A 20781-nucleotide genomic window follows, 5' to 3' on the forward strand; every position below is an offset into this window, starting at 1 on the left:
CCTGTTTGTAAAGTACAATGTATCCAATTTAGATGTGATATGACGTCATGTCTGGAAGCAACTGACCCTAGGGCCCATGAGCAGACAGTGTGATTTCCCTCCGCGTGCTGAACCTTAAAATAGTTCAATAGGTGCCTCAAAATCCGTTTTCAGAGGTTAACAGGAGGCAATGAAATACTGGAAGTTATAGTACTGAAACTACGACGTGATGTACCACATTTTAATTTAGTTCAAATTTGATTTGTAGGTCTGTGCCTCTTCAGTCTACTTCAGTGGTGCCGCTTCAGCCATTTCAAATGAATTACCCCGCATGCCGTTAACAGATAAGTTGACGCACATTTTCCTAATCATGACACCTGAGTATTGAAAGTAGTCTTCAAGTAGTGTTTCGAGGCAGGCAGACAGATATTTGACACATCCACGCGGGTTCCTGTCCAATAATATGGCCTTTTCTCTGGTAAGTAGACTTTTGTGTGAATAGTCGAGCGCTGTCTATAAAAATAAACCTCCCAGTCGTTCAACGACTATGTCCTTTTGTAAAATGAACCTTTAGCATCTTTAGCTTTTGTCCACGGTGCAACTGCTAACGTTAGCTGTAGACATTTTTTCAATGTTATTTCAATTGAACATTTTCCCATTCATAAATAATCACCAGTCCAGCTCTAACTGTTTAACGATGTAAATGTATTTATGGTTGCCTTTTATGTCTAGTGCATATTTAATCGCGTTTTTACCATCACTTGACTAATAATAAGTTTACCTCAAACGCAGTGACAACCGGAGAAATAATAGCCAACAAGGCCAAGTTGTAAAGACTAGGCCTATTATTTCAACGTTTCCTATCTAGACTACACGGGGAATAAACCTACTTTATTGGGGAATAAAGCCTACATTTTATGTATGTGCAGTATTGTCTGCCTGTTGCACATTGCATGTTCTACATTCATACTGCAAACAGAAAGAAGACCTGAGGCTCCATGACCACTGGCATACAGGCTCTCAAGCCCTGCCTACATGCAGTAATGGTGATATCTTCCGCCGAATTAACAATATGTTGGGCAACTCTCTGGACCTCACTGGGGTGTGCACTACACCCACAAACCACAAGGGGGAGGGTGTCCATCACCTGTCAGGTAATTCCAAAGCCATTTAAGAAATGCATTGTAAAATTGGACCTAGTCTAGAATTGAACAGCTATGAGGCATCCCTTTTTAGTTTTATTTTGATAAATGTGCTGAGTTCTCAGCATTGTTTCTCATAACTCCTGCAGAACTCATTCAATAGCAGTATGAGACCACAATGGCAGTCCGCTGATTCTCTTTTTGTCAATGAGATTGGGAAAGCATTGAAGCTCATTCATGCTGTTCTTGTAACTGATCCAGGTACTGGCTCCTGCCAATACCGAGGCAGAACTTGACTTCCTTCTCTGTACAGGGATGTCTTGTTAGTTTTGCCAAATGGTAAAGGGCTTATTCAGCAAGATGCAAGTTTTGTAACATTGCAGATAGAATTGTAATGTATTGAACTGACATAATGCCCTGTTCTACAAGGCTGAGAATTATGCATCTCAAAATATATATTTATCTGAGCAGTAAATTTATACTCTTCTGAATAAGTTTCTAGGCTTTTTTTGTAGTGTTGAATGAATAGTAGTGTTGGTATCAAGCGAGCTGAATCTGTCTGCCTCCCTACCGATCCGATTTGCTGAGTCAGACCAGACTGAGGCATATGGGGAGGGGCTGAATCTGGAGGGGGTCCAACTTCTCAGACTGCTGTTCTCCTCAGATCGCTGTTGTGTGAATCCAGTCAGTGTTTTGGAACACATGCTTAGGCAGGCAAGAGAAAGCAGAAAGCAGCTCTCAGCCTATCTGATCAGTGCGCAGCGGCAGTTGGACACTCGCGAGAGCTACAGGAGAGTCAGCCATACGCGCACACACACAGTCGGCCGAGAGATTCTGGGGAGCACTGCTGAGCCCCACGCTCACACACATTCTACCGAGAGATACAGAGTGGAGCACATTGCTTCCTGAGCCACCCAGCCACGGGTGCTGCCTGGTTGGATCCATGTGCTGAGTGAGAGCTTTATTCAACCCATCTCTCACACCCCGAATGGCAGCGTCAGGAGTGTGTGAGGGCAGCCGAGTCCAGGTCACATGCTTAGCTGGGTGGTGATGCCGACAGAGGCATGGCAGCCTCTGGGCACTTGCCCGGGTACAGTAGGTTGGTAAGGCTGAGATGATGGGAGGGGTGTGGTGGATGAGGTGGTAGGTAGTTAGTCTAGTACCTATGTAGAATGGATTTTCCAGAGGTTGTGCATTTCTCTTGGTGTTGCCTGCTGTGAATGTTTTCCCACTATACCCTCCCTTTATACCTGCTCTCTGTCATTTTGTCTGATTCACGCCTTCCCTTTCTCAGGTTCTCCCAACTTGGTTTGTCTGGTTCTCTCTCTTTGTACTCCTTCTCTGCCTCGTTTATACTCACTCTATCTCGCTCTCTCCTTCTCTCCATACTTACTAGATGGGGATTTTGCAGTGATGGGTAGCCCTATAGGCAGCAAGGTTCCTTGCCCCTCCAGAGCCCAGGGCTCTACGCTCCGTGGTGGTGGCCTGTCTGATCTCACTCAGCTGGGCCTGGGGCTACAGTCGCTCAGCCTAGCCTGCTGGGAGCAGCCCTCCGCTACCATGGAGCCTCCGTCACACACCAACTCGCCCTCCAGTGAGTATCAGTGCCATATTATACACATACCTACAAAACCTTCATGAAGGAGGGAAAATGGGTTTCTTCTTTAAGAAATTAAATAACCTTTATGAAATGTAGGTGAGGTGGGAGTAGTCTGTTTTGGATAAATGGAAGAATGATGATTTTTGCTTTGTTAGAAACTGGTTTTCGGATCACTGGAAAGGAATAGGACCTAGGGCTGTAGCGGGGGCCGTATCACGGTCACGAGTCATGAAGACAGTCAAATTCTATGTGACTGTTAGGTCACAGTAATTAGGCTTCTCCAATCTGATGCTGATGATGCTTATTAGTAGCTTACCAAACTTGCTAACTGCCTGGTACTCAGCACTATTGTCCCTATAATCACTCTGACATCAATACAAATGTATTGAAAATCTAATCACTTCATGAGAGCTCATGTTGCGTAACATTTCTATAGGCTATGCAATTGCGTGAGAAAACAAAGTGATGGCCTCTTAAAAAGAGGATTCCATCAGCTTTCTATAGGCTAGGCCTACTACATTTATTTCTCAACTTTCCTAATATTCAGTACATTGCTTCTAGGCCAGGATAATGGTGCCGTTGGAGATGGCTTCCGTCCCCTAACCAATTGTGCTATTGTCTTGTTTTGAGTTATTTGTAACTTATTTTGCACATAATGTTTCTGCCACCATCGCCTATGACCGAAAAGAGCTTCTAGATATCAGGACAGCGATTACTCACCTCGTACTGGAAGAAGATTATTTTTCCTTAACGAGTCGGGCGCGAAGGATTTACTCCAGACACCCGACAAGCCCCTCATCCCTGTCATTCGCAGGAAAGGGAGATATATTGAATGTAGGTCTGGGTGCCTTGTAAGGATCCGATGGCGAGTGGGTTCGTCTTTACCATCGGTCCTATTAGCCAACGTACCATCATTGGACTATAAAATAGACGAACTACGAGCACGTACACTACCGTTCAAAAGTTTGGGGTCACTTAAAAAAAAGTCCTTGTTTTTGAAAGAAAAGCACTTAAAAAAATCATTAAAATAACATCAAATTGATCAGAAATACAGTGTAGACATGGTCAATGTTGTAAATTACTATTGGAGCTGGAAATGGTTGATTAAAAAAAATATATACACACACACACAGTGGGGAGAACAAGTATTTGATACACTGCCGATTTTGCAGGTTTTCCTACTTACAAAGCATGTAGAGGTCTGTAATTTTTTTTGTCATAGGTACACTTCCGCTGTGAGAGATGGAATTTAAAACAAAAATCCAGAAAATCACATGGTATGACTTAAGTAATTAATTTGCATTTTATTGCATGACATAAGTACCTATGATAAAAATTACAGACCTCTAAAAGCTTTGTAAGTAGGAAAATCGGCAGTGTATCAAATACTTGTTCTCCCCGCTGTGTGTGTGTGTGTGTGTGTGTGTGTATGCTCAAAAAATGAAAGGGAACACTAAAATAACACATCCTAGATCTGAATGAATGAAATTTTCTAATTAAATACTTTTTTCTTTACATAGTTGAATGTGCTGACAACAAAATCACACACAAATTATCAATGGAAATCAAATTTATCAACCCATGGGGGTCTGGATTTGGAGTGACACTCAAAATTAAAGTGGAAAACCACACTACAGGCTGATCCAACTTTGATGTAATGTCCTTAAAACAAGTCAAAATGAGGCTCAGTAGTGTGTGTGTGGCCTCCACGTGCCTGTATGACCTCCCTACAACGCCTGGGCATGCTCCTGATGAGGTGGCGGATGGTCTCCTGAGGGATCTTCTCCCAGACCTAGACTAAAGCATCCGCCAACTCCTGGACAGTCTGTGGTGCAACGTGGCCTTGGTGGATGTAGCGAGACATGATGTCCCAGATGTGCTCAATTGGATTCAGGTCTGGGGAACGGGCGGGCCAGTCCATAGCATCAATGCCTTCCACTTGCAGGAATTGCTGACACATTCCAGCCACATGAGGTCTAGCATTGTCTTGCATTAGGAGGAACCCATGGCCAACCGCACCAGCATATGGTCTCACAAGGGGTCTGAGGATCTCATCTCGGTACCTAATGGCAGTCAGGCTGCCTCTGGCGAGCACATGGAGGGCTGTGCGACCCCCCCCCCCCCAAAGAAATGCCACCCCACACCATGACTGACCCACGCCAAACCGGTCATGTTGGAGGATGTTGCAGGCAGCAGAACGTTCTCCACGGCGTCTCCAGACTCTGTCACGTCTGTCACATGTGCTCAGTGTGAACCTGCTTTCATCTGTGAAGAGCACAGGGCGCCTGTGGCGAATTTGCCAATCTTGGTGTTCTCTGGCAAATGCCAAACGTCCTGCACGGTGTTGGGCTGTAAGCACAACCCCCACCTGTGGACGTCGGGCCCTCATATACCACCCTCATGGAGTCTGTTTCTGACCGTTTGAGCAGACACATGCACATTTGTGGCCTGCTGGAGGTCATTTTGCAGGGCTCTGGCAGTGCTCCTCCTGCTCCTCCTTGCACAAAGGCGGAGGTAGCGGTCCTGCTGCTGGGTTGTTGCCCTCCTACGGCCTCCTCCACATCTCCTGATGTACTGGCCTGTCTCCTGGTAGCGCCTCCATGCTCTGGACACTACGCTGACAGACACAGCAAACCTTCTTGCCACAGCTCGCATTGATGTGCCATCCTGGATGAGCTGCACTACCTGAGCCACTTGTGTGGGTTGTAGACTCCGTCTCATGCTACCACTAGAGTGAAAGCGCCGCCAGCATTCAAAAGTGACCAAAACATCATCCAGGAAGCATAGGAACTGAGAAGTGGTCTGTGGTCACCACCTGCAGAACCACTCCTTTATTGGGGGTGTCTTGCTAATTGCCTGTAATTTCCACCTGTTGTCTATTCCATTTGCACAACAGCATGTGAAATTGATTGTCAATCAGTGTTGCTTCCTAAGTGGACAGTTTGATTTCAAAGAAGTGTGATTGACTTGGAGTTACATTGTGTTGTTTAAGTGTTCCCTTTATTTTTTTTGAGCTGTGTGTGTGTGTATATATATGTTTATCCCAGCACCGTCCCGGCAGGAGGCCTTTTGAGATATATATGCTAATTGATCATTATAAAACTCTTTTGCAATTATGTTAGCACAGTGTAAAAAAACTGTTTCTGATTTAAAGAAGCAATAAAACTGTCCTTTAGGTTAGTTGAGTATCTGGAGCGTTAGCATTTGTGGGTTTAATTACAGGCTCAAAATGGCCAGAAACAAGCACTTTCTTCTGAAACCCGTCAGTCTATTCTTGTTCTGAGAAATGCAAAAATTACAAGAAACTGAAGATCTCGTACAACGCTGTGTACTACTCCCTTCACAGAAGAGCGCAAACTGGCTGTAACCAGAATAGAAAGAGGAGTGGGAGGCCCCGGTGTACAACTGAGCAAGAGGACAAGTACATTTGTGTCCTCGCATGTCCTCAACTGACAGCTTCATTAAATAGTACCCGCAAAACACCCGTCTCAACGTCAACAGTGAAGAGGCAACTCCGGGATGCTGGCCTTCTAGGCAGAGTTCCTCTGTCCAGTGTCTGTTCTTTTGCCCATCTTAATCTTTTTTTTTATTGGCCAATCTGAGATGGCTTTTTCTTTGCAACGCTGCCTAGAAGGCCAGCATCCTGGAGCCAATAACCAACATTTTAGCGGCCTTTTAAGCATTCTAGTACAGTTAAATAGTTAACACACACACGGACGCAGCGGTCTAAGGCACTGCATATCAGTGCAAGAGGTGTCACTACAGTCCCTGGTTCGAATCCAGGTTATATCAAATCTAGCCGTGATAGGGAGTCCCATAGGGCGGCGCAGAGTTAGCCCAGGGTCGTCCGGGGTAGGCCGTCATTGTAAATAATTTGTTCTTAACTGACTTTCCTAGTTAAAGGTTACACATACACCACACTGACCAAAATGTTATTTTGTTGGCGTTTACGTATGTCCCCATTACCAGTAAAACATAATCAAAACCTATTTCTTTCACTTACTTGCTGTGCGGTTTCGTTTTTCATTTGTTCAGTCGTTTCATTCTCAACCAGGATTTCTATAGAACACAGTTTGGGTCTTTGCGTGTCAAAGATGCACGTCAAATAAGTTTGTTGACCAATCAGGACCTGAATATGACCTTATGTCACATAATAATTTAACACGTTCATAAATTTTTTACGGAGTTATTACATATTGGTTACACTCACTCGTATGTCATGTCACAACGATTCATCGATACGTATGCTATGATGTTGGTAAAGTTGTCTCGCACACCTACAGTGCTGGTCATTAAAAAAAAAGCTAGCTTATGGATGCAAACAATGTTCTTCCCCAAAAACATAGCAAAACGACATCTGTTACATTAGCTATAGTTAGCTAGCTAACTACATAGCTAGGTGTAATCTAAAATTACCCTAGTTTATAAAAAAGTTATTTTACTTGATTAATGGTGCTCGGACCCATCTATGTGAAGCTCGCCACAATAAGGATTAGCCACGAGGACTTTGAGGTTAGCCTTCAAAATATAAATATGACATTGACAGTGATGAAAATGAATACAAATAGAATTATACCATAATTGAATAGATCATGCTAAACGAGGTTGGCATGTTACACAAAATCAACAAAAGTGTCAAATTAACAAATGATTTAATCTGTTGAAATCACACTAGATGTTTTATACTTTAGAATTGCATTGGGGGCATACTTATTTCACTGTACAGCCTATGGATTATAGATCAATTACATGGGGTATCAGTCTTCTCAGTGACACCCAGAGAACATTAGCATTGTAGCTCTTATTGCGGGACTCTGAAACAACTCTAAATTGAGCCACATTTATTGTCAACCTATGTGGACTGAACACTATTCCCGAGGAAAAACAATACTGCGTGGGTATTTTGAAGTCTGAGGACGTTGGGGAAAAAATATATTGGGCATTGAGTAGACTGATAGCTTGTTTCATTGATCCCCAATCCTTAGGTAAAGCTGTACAGTGCAATATGTCAATACACACAATAGGCTGACTGGGTAGGGGATTTCAGTCGCAATCCCGCTATGAGACAACGCTAATATTCGCGTAAACTCTTAACAATTGTGTTCTGTGGGTATCACAGAGTAGACTGATACCCCATTTCATTGCTTCACATTCCAACCTTGTTTAATATCTAGTCTAAATATGGCATGATTCCACCAATTTGTAACTTTCTGCATCACTTTCAATGAGGTGCTTTTTATCTTGAAGGCCAACTGCAAATTCCACTATTGTGCCTAATCCTTATTGTGGCTAGCTTCACAACACAACCCGTTCCGGTCGAGCTTCACTAGCCAGATGAAGCTAGCTGGCTGCTTATAACGCTAGCTATTTATTTTCAATAGGCAAACAAGTTGCTACCTAGCTAATACTTACTCGCAGGGATTCCTAAATCATTACTAAGAATAATGAAAATAACTGCTATTTCAACTGGTCATGGTCTTCAGGCTGGTTGTATTGGTGCTAGCTACCCCAGAAGTTGCAGTTGAACTAATTATTCTTTATTACCAACGTGGTATTGTAAACACATCGTTCGTGGCCGGGGGTTTGCTTGTTTGCAGACTTTGACAGTGCTACTGATAGTAGTGGTGGCGCTTGGCTTGCACGTGCAAATTCAGAACACACAACATTCTGTAATAGAACTGTTTTTTGACGTGTTAAATTAAAAGCTTATTTAACGTGTCAAATAGTGTTAATTGACGTGTCTTTTTTGACACACAGACCCAAACGGCGTTCCATAGTATGTCGTGAAGCTAATGTGTGTAACTCCGGTAGGGCAACATGAAAAATGGCACACTTGGTAGTGTGTACCGGCGGTGCTCAACCAGTCGCAAAGCCAACATCACCCACGACAGAGAGCAGTTGATTGTCAAGGGCAATGAATTCCACTATCTTGGTGTTAATGGATTTTGCCTTTGAGTTGTCTCGCTGAAATGTTCTTACTATTTCAAATGACTGCTCAAATTGTTGACTTGTTGATCCACACAAGACATTGTGGTCTCTGTTAGGAATGCTGTGTTGCATGTGTAGCGCAACATTTTATGCAGCGCCTTTACTTCACCTACGTTATATAGGTATGTACGTCAGCTTTGACATCAGTTTTGCACATCAACGTTAAACTGGACAGCTGGCTGATGTTGGCATTTTTAGCTAATATCGTCCGATTCCGATATCGTGCATCCCTACATATTACCTCGACTAACCGGTGCACCCGCACATTGACTAAGTACCGTTACCGTTTACACTTTTTCTTAACTGCGTTGTTGGTTAAGAGCTTGTAAGTAAGCATTTCACTAACTGTTGTATTCGCCGCATGTGACAAATAAAATTTGATTTGATTTTACAACAGGAGTATAGCCTACCTGGCTGGCATGAAAATGAACCACAGAAAAAAGTGTCCGCCATTCGCTATTTAATAATGACATTTTTTTTCCCCCTGCCCCAATTTAGAGACCGTGCATAATGGTCCATTCTAAATCAAAATGAATTTCACACATGTTAGTATATGTAAAAGTTAAATCAAGAATAGTCTGATGTGTGACAATATTAGCCTACTCACTTGTGAATTATATATTAGCACTTGGGAATGATGCCCAGCTTAAGGCAAACCATGCCTTTTTTTAAATAACTTTTTCTAATCACAGTTTGCCACATGTAGCCTTGCCCATAGGCCCGTATGTTTTCATAAGGTTTGTAATCATAACTAAAGTGGCCGAATAACTTCTTTAAAATAAACCACATTAATCCGCTTTAAAACAGGTGTAGGGCCTAACTGGCTCATGCAGTGTGTTAGTTTCATGTTTGGGGAAGATAATTTTCACCATTAAAAATGCACCTTTTATAATAAAAGCATTACATGCATAATCGCATTTGTGGTCATAATGGTGTTTTCCCGCTAATGGACCATTCACGCTTATAGCCTACTGCTGTGTGCGCATTGCTGCTTATATAATGTGAAGAAATCAGTCACATTATATCAGTCAGCCTCATTACACAAAAAGTGTTTTTTATGCTAGTGCTTAGATCCCAAATTAATACATCACATCCCACAACTGTCCCAGACGTAGGATTATTTATTTCTGGCACAGAATAGAATGGGTCAACTTTTGTGCTATGGTAGTAGATTGACATAGGCTAGTGCCTTTGCTGTTCGTTAGGCCTACTCATCTTGTTGGCTGACGAAGTAAATGTGGACAGTTTTTCAAATATCTTCAATATGCACCTCGGAATTGGATAAGGACGCACGCAGTTGCGTCCCGATGTGGCTGTCTTCACTTGTAGCCTGTGAGAAAGATCCGATCAGGTGATGGAGCCGCGTGAGCGAGAGGTGCTTCTGAGCAGGCAGCACTCAGGGATGCAAAAGGCACTGATTTTTTTTTTTTAGGTTACGTTATGGCCACACAAAGGGAATGCCGCTGGGAAATTCAAGGCATTATCAAGAGCTTCTCAAATTGTGAATGAGAGACGACGAAGTGTCTATAGCCTGCATAAAAAACAAAGTAGAGCTCATGCCTTTCAAACAACGTTTTTCAAATCATCATTAGTCGCATCATGTAGCCTTACAATGTATTAAAAATCTAAACATATGGCCCACCATTTGTATCACAACTAGTGTTACATAACTCTAAATTAAGTATATAGGAGTATCTATTTCTTTGTTAACCGCTCAACATGGAATAGCTGCATGTGCGCACTCCCTCAAATCGTTTGGAGAAAATATTCTTGCTATTAAATTTGTATTCTTCATACTATAAAATAATGCCACGTAATACTAAGCTAATCTTGTCTGCTAAATGAACTATTGTAGCCCACAGCCATATGGCATAGCCAGATCAGTATCTAACATAAGGATAACTCAGAGTATGCTTTTCTGTCCATCCTCCAGTCTACATAAACACATCAGATGTATGGAATGGGTCACGAGGTTAAGATTTATAGGAAAGATAATATACAGCAAACAGTATCTGCTGTAAAAGGTTTTCATTGTGTAGAGACCAGTCTCTGGCCCCTCAACTCCATGCTGGAGCCATGTCTCTGGTACCGTATAGAACAGAAACATTAACTCATGTTCTGGAATGCGGTATCCCCAAAGACATTGTACATCTCCTGTCAGTGTTATCTCCCAGAGGCCCACTTTCAGTTCACACACACAATAGAGTTCTAAGAACTCTATTCTGTTGCATAAAACGACCATTTGATGCAATTGAAAGTATTATAACAATCTTGCAATTTTGCTCTTACACTGTCTAAAATAATGGATTTATTGTGAAGGTGTAGCCTATGTTACATGGACTTATAGACTTTTTAAAATGTAGATGTTCCTAAGGTATGCATCAGTGGCTTGTGTGGAAGCCGGGAGATGCGAAATGTGTTCATGATAATTGCCGTTAATTAACATAAGCACATTTTTGCGTGAGATCGACAGTTATTTGCTTGACAATCACTGGCTGACAAAATGTAGTGACCGCCACAGCCCTAATAAAACCCTTTGTGATAAACCTGGCTGTGATTCATTCTTTCAAATGTCCTAATAGAACCCCCTAATCCCCTTTTTGGGGTGTGCTGGTATGATTTTTGATCTATAATGTGCTCTCTGGATTAGGATGGCCTCTGATGCAAGTGGCAGCAATGAGCTCCTACTTCCAAGGATGATTCATCAGACCTATTTCAAGGGTAAACACTCTTCCAGAAGGGGCCAGCCCTGGTTCTGCCTCATCACGTCTCTTAATTCTTTGCTATGACTAATCAGTTTTGTCTCTGGCATGGCACACTCGCTGCTGACGCAGTTTTGTTTGGCCTGGCAGTGGCACCCTCATCCAGGGCAGTGAGGCCACAGAATGTAATCACATTTGAATGCAGAGGGCCCAGTTTCCCAATAGCGATGGGACTTAGGCTTAGGAGTGTTTTAACAATGCATCTTTTCTACAACGGCCAAAGATGTAACATGAGTTTCCCAAAACACCATGCAGAGATGCTAAGTGTGTCGTTGGAGCATGTCAATACTGATAGGATCAAAAGAAGGGGAGCGCTGTACTTTCTCTTACCTTAAAATTATAATTTCACAATACTGACATCTGATCAGCTCCTAGGGATATTACCACCTATGCCTGCAAATTTTGAGGCGGCTTATTCTAATGCTTACAAAATGAAAATACACTAAATTACAGATTCGTCACACTGTTTGGCTACACATGAAATGTATCGAGACAAATTGGACAGTAGCCTACAAGTAGCAAACTGGAACTCAATTGCTTGAACATGAAATGTGTTTCAATATGATTTTTTTCATTTGATGCATCGTTTTATACGTTGCTTGTTTGTATCAATTGCAAAGACATTGGCAACTTATCAACTTTGTTCTGAAGTTAACACGGTCACAGAGATATGGATAATCCATGTGATTCTATGTTTAGTGGAGATCTGTGTATAAAGTGATGTGGGATGACAAAAGTATCTAATGACGTACTTGGCTCTTCTATGAGCGGTCTTAGGCAGGTGTTAACATTTGAAATTGAAAAACGCTCGTAATCTAACAATGTTTTTGGGAAACCGCTCCCGATTTAATGACGCTCTTATGAAAGTTATAATGATGAACTTAGTGTTGACGCTTTTGGGAAATCGGGTCCAGGGCTGTTCCTCTGAATCCTCCTCTGCTCTAACCTTTTACCATTAAAACCCATACATTAAGGTTGTGTGCTTCACTTTAATGTGTTCCCAGGTTAATAACTTGAAATCACCCAGAGCAGCGCTTTTTAATCTTGGTTGCAGGAATCCAAAGGGATGCACATTTTTGTTTTTGCCTTAGGACTACGCACCTGATTCAAAGCTTGAGTTAGTTATTTGAATCCGCTGTGTAGTGCTGGGGCTAAAACGTGCACCCCTTCGCACAAGTACCAGAATTAAGAAACGCTGACCTTGAGGAAACAAAATGCTTTCTTCACTGGCTCTGTGAATTTGTTGAGGTTTCCTTCAATGATGTCCCTCTCAAGTTGCAGTATGATGAGCACATGAGTATTCTTTGTATTTATAGTGCTCGGCATGCTGGGTAGCCCAATGGGCCAGGCTCTGGAACATCTGGGCACCACAGATCTGCTGGCGATGTTCCCTGGGCTGAGTCATGGTGGAAATCCCCGCGTGGAGGGGCGCTCCTTCCTGGACTCGCGCTGCAGCAGCCCGGCTGACTCTGAAACCAGTGGCTTTAGCTCCGGATCGGACCACCTCTCTGAGCTGCTGGTGAGTTTTGATTGAAGACCCTAGAATAGACGTTTTTATGGCGCAGTTTCATATGCCCAGATTCAGGTCCGGCCCTAGCCTTTTGGGAGTTCTAAGCAAGTTTTGTTTGGAGCCCCACCACCTTGGGACCTTTTGCGACACCCCACCAACCAAATCAAAAGCTAATTTCCTGCAATTCAACACATTTTGGCATGGGGTGGAGATAAAATGTTTCAGTTTAAAGGCTAATAATTGAGCTAAGGTCTGTTAGTGAATGACGAGGAGCACTGCTGATGTCTACTATTAAAACTCAACAGTAAGTTAAGGGGCCCTGTTTAATCAGATCACTCCTCAGCTATACTCAAGATGGTGTAGGCCATTTTTTGCTTTTTATAGTGAAATAGCGATTTGCCACATTTTGATTACACCATAATCAGTTATGGCTAGCCTGAGGCAGCTAGAAATATTCCTGGTATGCACTTAAACTGTCTGGATCCATCAACAACAAACTAATTGTGAAAAATGTATGTCAGAGTAAAGGTTGGGTAGGTATCAGTGTTGTAGTACTCAAGACCAGTCTCGATATCATACATTGGCTCGGTCTTGTCGGATACATTTGTACTCTGTCTTGACTCCGTCTCAGACAGCCGAGATCAGCGGAGTTAAAAAAAATAAAATAAAAAATTCAGCTTCCATTCTGTCAGCGCATAACTGCTTCGCCAGACCAAATGTCTATCAAATTTGAATTGTCACATGCTCAGAATACATCAGGTATTGTGAAATGCTTACTTACAAACCCTTAACCAGGTGTAGAACTTTTTGTGAAATTCTTACTTGCCAACAATGCAGTTCAAGAAAGAGTTAAGAAAATATTTACTTAATAAACTGAAGTAAAAATAATCAAATTAAAAAGTAACACAATATAAATAGCGTGGCTATATACAGGGTATGGTAAGTCAAGTTATTTTGTACATGTAGGTAGGGGTAAAGTGACTGCATAGATAAGTGATAGCAGCAGTGTAAAAACAAAAAAGGGGGGTGTGTCAATGTAAATAGTCAGGGTGGCCATCTGATTTAATTGTTCAGCAGTCTTATGGCTTGGGGGTAGAAGCTGTTAAGGAGCCTTTTGGTCCTAGACTTGGCGCTCCGGTAGCAGTGAACAATCTATGACTTGGGTGACTGGAGTCTTTTTTTGGGGGGGGCCTTCCCCTGACACTGCCTAGTATATAGGTCCTGGATGTCAGGAAGCGTGGCCCGTGATGTCCTTGGACATGTGCACTACCCTCTGTAGTGCCTTGCGGTCGGAGGCCAAACTGTTGCCATACCAGGATGGATGTATAGACTCCTTTCTTGAAAACATTATCTTAACAGCCTTATCTATTAGACATGTTTGCGCAGTGGCGAACCTATAAGCCTTCTGTGTGTGACAGATTTGTGATTCTGAAAGGACAGCAAACGTAATACCAGCACACTCACAAAGGGCCAGTGGTGTAGAGGGTATACGCAGGTATAAACATTATACCCACCTTTTTTTCAGTGGGAATTGCGTATACTCGCTACTTAATACCTGCTGATATGTTTCAAAGTAGTGTAGTGGAGGTGTACGACTTATCAATTATGTAGTACAATAGATAAATCATGCACAAAGTAGCCTACATAATCGCAAAGCGCGTGAAATATATTCACATGCGTGCCGCACACAGCCTAGTTTCAGTGCAATATCTGCAGGCAGCAAGATTGTGCAGCTTTCAACTTGTTTTGGCAAGGAGCAGCTCACAGAAGAATGACATCAGTGGGGAAGGAAAGACGTTTCAACTTAAAGGTTCGTAAAGTATTCAGACCCCTTGACTTTCAACATTTAATGTTACAGCCTTATTCTACAATGGATAAAATTGTTTTTTTTCTCATCAATCTACACACAATACCCCTTTTTACATTTTTGCAAATGTATTAAAAATAATAACTTCAATCACCTGGATTTAAGTATTCAGACCCTTTACTCAGTACTTTATTGAAGCATATTTGGCAGCGATTAAAGCCTCAAGTCTTCTTGGATATGATGCTACAAGCTTGGCACACCTGTATTTGGGGAGTTTCTCCCATTCTCTGGAGATCCTCTCAAGCTCTGTCAGGTTGGATGGGGAGCGTGATGGTCAAGAATGCTCTAGATAACGTGTAACCACCAGTCAGTTAGGTGTTCTCTCATTTGTCTGGAAGTAGCTAGCTAGCCAACTTTAGCCAGTTAGCTTGGGTGCTAGGTTGGGATAAGCATGCATTGGCAGGCAACTGCAGAAGGATGACAAGGCTACAATTCCCCATCGTTTATCAGTGCAATTTTGACAGTCAACTAGCTGAAAAGGTTTGAGAGGGTTTATCTAATATTGCTTCGTTAAATTTTAGCTCCTCTTGCTCTGTATAGCATTAGTTGATGTGCATAACTGAGGGAGAGCCTACCTTTCATGGTGGTTTGATCAATAGGGCTGTAAAGGGGGTTTATATGGACTTTAAATGCAGCAATTTTAAATCCAGCAATGTTTCTCACACTTTATTTTCAAAGAGATTGCTAACAGCAAGCGCTCTGCAATAAACACAGTTCCATTCACCTGATGATGATAATTTGAAACTTAACTAACAAATTAGCAACAACATCCTCTTTGATAACACCTGCTGCAGCCACTGCAAACTAGCCGACAACAAAAGCTAGCTAGGGAGACAGGGAAAACTACTGCTCGCTATTGCGCGGTGACTTGTTGGCCTTCAAGAAGGCAAGTTTCCATACGTTTTTATAAAAACGGTCCCACCTATTAAGCTCCCCGAGTGGCACAGTGGTCTAAGGCACTGCATCTCAGTGCAAGAGGCGCCACTACAGTCCTTGGTTCGAATCCAGGCTGTATCACATCGGCAGCGATTGGGGGTCCCATAGGGCAGTGCGCAATTGGCCCAGTGTCGTCCGGGGTAGGCAGTCATTGTAAATAAGAATTTGTTCTTAACTGACTTGACTAGTTAATAAAAAATAGTTATTGGTTGATTCCACTGTCACTCCACAAAAAGTTGCCCTAATACAGTTGAATGGCAGATGCCTTTATCTTGCTTCAGATGACCTAGCCAATAGCTGACGTGGCTAGCTAGAGACCAGCAAAGAAAAAAATATATATAAATCCTGATTTTCTCTTTTGTGTTAACCCTTTCCAACAAAAACTAAAGAGAATAAATCGGAAATATTTCAAAATAATTACATTGTTTTATAAATCCTTACCCTTTCTCTGTAGGTTTAGAAGGCCAATTATTCCCCATGGTGTTTGGGCTAGTAATAATTTGTGGTGGCTCTATTTTTCCCTCCATGTATTTTTTCACTATTCTGAATGTCTGAAGAATCCATATGTTCTGAAATATGAACACTGAAATACTGGGTATTTTGCGCTCTTATGGTGGAGATTTTACAAAATTACAATGGTCTTGAATTGGACTGGCATTTTTCTGGTCTTGACTCTGTCTCCAACCCCTTGTCCCCCTCCCGGTCTTGATCTTGAATCGGTCTCGAACACAACACTGGTAGGTATTGATTTGGAACTGGCACTAGAGTTCTGTGCACAGTTCTGGCTGTAGTTAAGTGTGTGTGTGTTCCCTCTCTGCAGTCTTCTCTGCGGATCTCCCCGCCCCTGCCCTTCATGATGCCGGGGGTACAACAGAGGGACCCCCACATTCTAGGCACAGCCGTTGGCTGTTCTCGCCTGGACCTCCACAATGACAACTCTGCTCTCAGCCCTGAGCCCCCCACTCTAAAGGGCCAAAGCCGCTGTGGGGTGCCCCTGGCCAAGCGCTTGCCCCAGGCCTCAGTGTGGCCCAGCTGGGACTTGCTGGAGGAGCCCCAGAAGCCCTTCAACATCGAGAGGGAGGCTCGCCTGCACAGACAGGCTGCAGGTTGTTGGATTCGATTGCAAAATGATATGCAACACAGTTTACTCCAAACGGAAAACATTTTGCAATGAAAACAAGAGTTTCTATTGGACAGATTCATGTAGGCCCCTTTTTCCGTTTGCTCTGTTCGCTTCCGTTTTGGTTCTTAAACAGTAAATGTTTTTGTTGCAAGAAGTAAAGAATATACCCCAGTTCTCCACGGCCATGTTCTTGATGGTTCCCCCCTCTCACTCAACTTGATTGCCCAATTAAATGTAAATGATTGACAATTTCAGGAGTCTAGTAATTTAGTTGCATTTTACTCTGTATTCTTCTACATGCTACAGTTGTACTGTGCTATCTTTCTTACTTTTTCTTCCAGCTGTGAACGATGCCACCTTCACATGGAGCGGCCAGCTGCCTCCCAGGAACTACAAGAACCAAGTGTACTCATGTAAAGTGTTCCTGGGCGGTGTGCCATGGGATGTGACTGCAGGTGAGAAGAGCCAAAAAAAACAATAAGAATGCTAATTTTGTTTCCGTTTCAAAACGTTGTGCCCTACTGAACATAACCCAGGTTTGATGGATAAGAGCGTCTGCTAAATTACTGTGACTAACCTCTTCTCTCCCCTCCTTCCACAGCCAGCCTGGTCGGCACGTTCAGTGTGTACGGACCTCTGAGTGTGGAGTGGCCGGGTAAGGATGGGAGGCACCCACGCTGCCCACCCAAAGGTAATATGCCTAAAGGTAATGCTGACGTGGTAGGAATTTTATTTTACTCATTCTCCCAGAGCACAGAGGTGGACACGTACATTGGCATGTATTCACTTCTGGTGTTTCACAGTAAGTGGTGCCTTCTATTTTTGTTTATTCTTCGGTGGAATAAAATAACCTAAAATCCATAGTCAACCTGAATTGTATTTCAGGGAAATGTGCAAATGTTATTTACTTTTCTTTTTTTTTGCGTGTAGGCGGTAAGGATATACTGCAGGGATACAATGTTACAGGGATATAGATATTGAAAAATTTAGAAAAACACTGACACGTTGTGGTATGTCTAGCCTTCGTCAGGGAATGATATACTCTGTCTGTTTTTAACTGACACTGGTCTCTGCAGGCTATGTGTATCTGGTGTTTGAGAGTGAGCGGTCTGTCCATGGGCTGCTGCAGGCTTGCACCCAGGACCTGCTCCACAAGGATGACTATAGGGAGTATTACTACAAGATGTCTAGCCGAAGGATGCGCTGCAAGGACGTGAGTAGTGACCTTTCAAACGTCTGGTTCCATTTCTGTCCATAGGACGTTCTTGTAGCACCTAGCCTTCCTGCTGTCTGATCTGTAGGAATTAGATGGGTGAAGGCAATGAGGTTGGCTCTTCTGCTATATTGCTCTCACTAATCCAGTCTTTGGCCCCATCAGGGTTAGACTCATTTCCATGTGTAACTGTCTTTGGATGGAGCCTTCATAATTGTCTGCAGTATTCAAATTGATACCCTCTGTATTACGTTTTTTTAAATCTTCCCCTTCCCCGCATGTCCTCAGGTGCAGGTAATCCCTTGGGTGCTGGTTGACAGTAACTTTGTGCGCTGCCCGTCCCAGCGGCTGGTCCCCAGTAAGACTGTGTTTGTAGGCGCGCTGCATGGCATGCTCAATGCAGAGGCCCTGGCCTTCATCATGAACAACCTCTTTGGAGGGGTCATGTACTCTGGCATCGACACGGACAAACACAAGTACCCCATAGGTAGGTGTAGTGTGGACCAACGCACTCTGGGAATGGTTAGCCTTGTCTCCTGACACTAGTCTTTACCCTCCCAAGCTCCATCATTATCTACTGGACCACGTGAGCTGTTTTTCCTCAGGGATAACAAGTAGCATGATATTCAAAAAGGGAATAGTGCCTTTATAGTACAAGGGAAAGTTAATCTGTTAATAGCTGACATTCTGACCGAGCTATTTGTGACTTTGACGAAGGGGATGTTTAAGCATGTGTCCTTAACGGCAGGGTCGGGACGTGTGACCTTCAACAACCAGAGGAGCTACCTGAAGGCTGTGAGCGCCGCCTTTGTGGAGATCAAGACTCCAAAGTTCACCAAAAAGGTAAGGAGAGCTTCCATTGGGCATCTCCATTGAGAGATGGATTGAGGCAACCTAAGCTCTCTAGCCTTACCCAGTACTCAACCTCCTTTACAGGGCTGGATCAATGCATTGATTTGTCTACTCAGGTTCAGATCGACCCCTACTTGGAGGACTCCACGTGCCAAGTGTGTAACCGACAACCAGGGCCCTTCTTCTGCAGAGACCTGGTGAGAACACCCCATACAATAGAGGGTAGAGGACACTAATCCAGCACTAATTTTATTGATGGGTTATCTCCAAGGGGTATTACTTAATACTAAACAGTTTGGGGATGATGCATTGCAGGTATTGTTATTAGTGAAATAAATGTGAGTGTTCCAGTCTGAAGTGGTGACTGACTGACTTGTTTTCTCTACAGGCCTGCTTCAAGTACTTCTGCCGCTCTTGCTGGCACTGGCAGCACTCCATGGACGTGCTCCGCAGCCACAGGCCTCTCATGAGAAACCAGAAGCGCCTGGACTGCAGCTAAGCTGCCTGTCATGGCAACACTCCAGGGGGCTCCAGAGATCCCCCACAGGAGCTGGAGCCAGGATAAGGGAGAGGCTAACCACAGGAGCCCCAGAGCCTGTTATCCCCCTCAACAGGGCCCAGGGGAAGAACCACTAGGAATATTCACTACTGCACTGTGCTCTCTTTTTGCCGTTTACTCGTTTTCACTAATGGCACTTATGCACAGTAAAGGGTTGGAGTTATTGAGACAACTATTATAATTCAGGGCAGGACATTAAAAGGCATCCATAGATGTTCCTCTCCCTAGATTTCTGAGTTGATTTTGTTGTTGATCCTTAACTTTATATATTTCAGGTCCCATTGTTCTTCATTGCAGATGCCAGACTGTGCCTTTTTTTTATTTTTTTGACCATCCCACCACATCTACCAAAATTCCTCAGAGGTAGATGTTTTTGTTGGGGGGGTGAGGAGTTTGGGAATCAGTTGTCCAGTAGCGTACCTTGATATTTTTTACGCAGGTATTTTACACATTTTTACTCATGGTTTTAAGTCCTAACATGGTAACTTAATATAATATCTACTTGACTGCTTTTTAATTTCTTTTTGCCCGATTTTAGTTTTTGCCCCTTCAAAGTAATTACCTGGGGCTGTCGGTTTGTACATTTTAGTTTTTTTACAAATATGAAGTGGTTGAAGCCTTTGCTCTGCCTAGCTGTCGGTGCTCCAGCATTTTTAGCCATCCATTGCCAGATGCTGACCAGTCAAACCAACAGGCTTTCAACTAATGATCAGATAATATGGAAATAACACTGGAACGAACCTTGATCTCGACTGTACATAGTTTTAATCAACTTACTGTTGTACTTTTTGATTTGCATTTGAGAAAAGGTTTGACTTGTTTTTTTAATCACCTGTTATCTTTTTTCAGCAGGACAGATGTCATCGGAAGTGTTTTTCTTAGCCGCTTGGTTCCTGTTGAATTTAGAACTAACTTTGTTAGTATGATGCGACCAAACATGGCTTACCTCCCCATACCCTTCTCCCACCCCTTTTGTTGTCATTGGAGGCTCTTCCAAAGACCTATTGTCATCCCTTTTTCTTTCTTTTTTTTAAATCAAGTTTCTTGTGCTGCTTTTTAGGGTTTGAAAGTCTACCTCATTGGTTTGCTAATGTTGCTGCTGTTGCCTACAGGTGTGGAGGGTGTTCTGATTGCACAATAAAGGTGTTGAAGCATTATCATTGGTTCCTTGTTTATGCTAAAATACCTGCATTGAGTGTTGGCTTCAAGGAATATGAGAGTAAATTCACAAATGTACACATGATCTTAGT

General features: G+C 43.0%; 1 protein-coding gene across 9 annotated transcripts; it reads left to right on the forward strand.

Moving 5' to 3' along the window:
• The first annotated feature begins 53 nt into the window (after positions 1-53).
• Positions 54-20688, forward strand: cpeb1a (cytoplasmic polyadenylation element binding protein 1a). Of its 9 annotated transcripts, none has more exons than XM_021565056.3 (12): positions 54-457; positions 959-1133; positions 2518-2715; positions 12788-12990; positions 16605-16890; positions 17249-17362; positions 17509-17613; positions 17984-18120; positions 18409-18607; positions 18869-18963; positions 19057-19169; positions 19361-20688. In XM_021565056.3, the coding sequence occupies exons 1-12, from the start codon at positions 443-445 to the stop codon at positions 19440-19442; spliced, it is 1722 nt and encodes a 573-aa protein (XP_021420731.3). In that variant the 5' UTR covers positions 54-442; the 3' UTR covers positions 19443-20688. The 9 variants fall into 9 exon arrangements, with proteins under 9 accessions (XP_021420731.3, XP_021420738.3, XP_021420745.3 ...); XM_021565063.3 differs by having other exon boundaries at positions 19089-19169; XM_021565070.3 differs by having other exon boundaries at positions 17509-17598.
• Positions 20689-20781: the final 93 nt, after the last annotated feature.

This window comes from Oncorhynchus mykiss, chromosome 2 (genome assembly GCF_057628025.1).
Source record: "Oncorhynchus mykiss isolate SJ-2025 chromosome 2, ASM5762802v1, whole genome shotgun sequence".
Taxonomy (NCBI): Eukaryota; Metazoa; Chordata; class Actinopteri; order Salmoniformes; family Salmonidae; genus Oncorhynchus; species Oncorhynchus mykiss.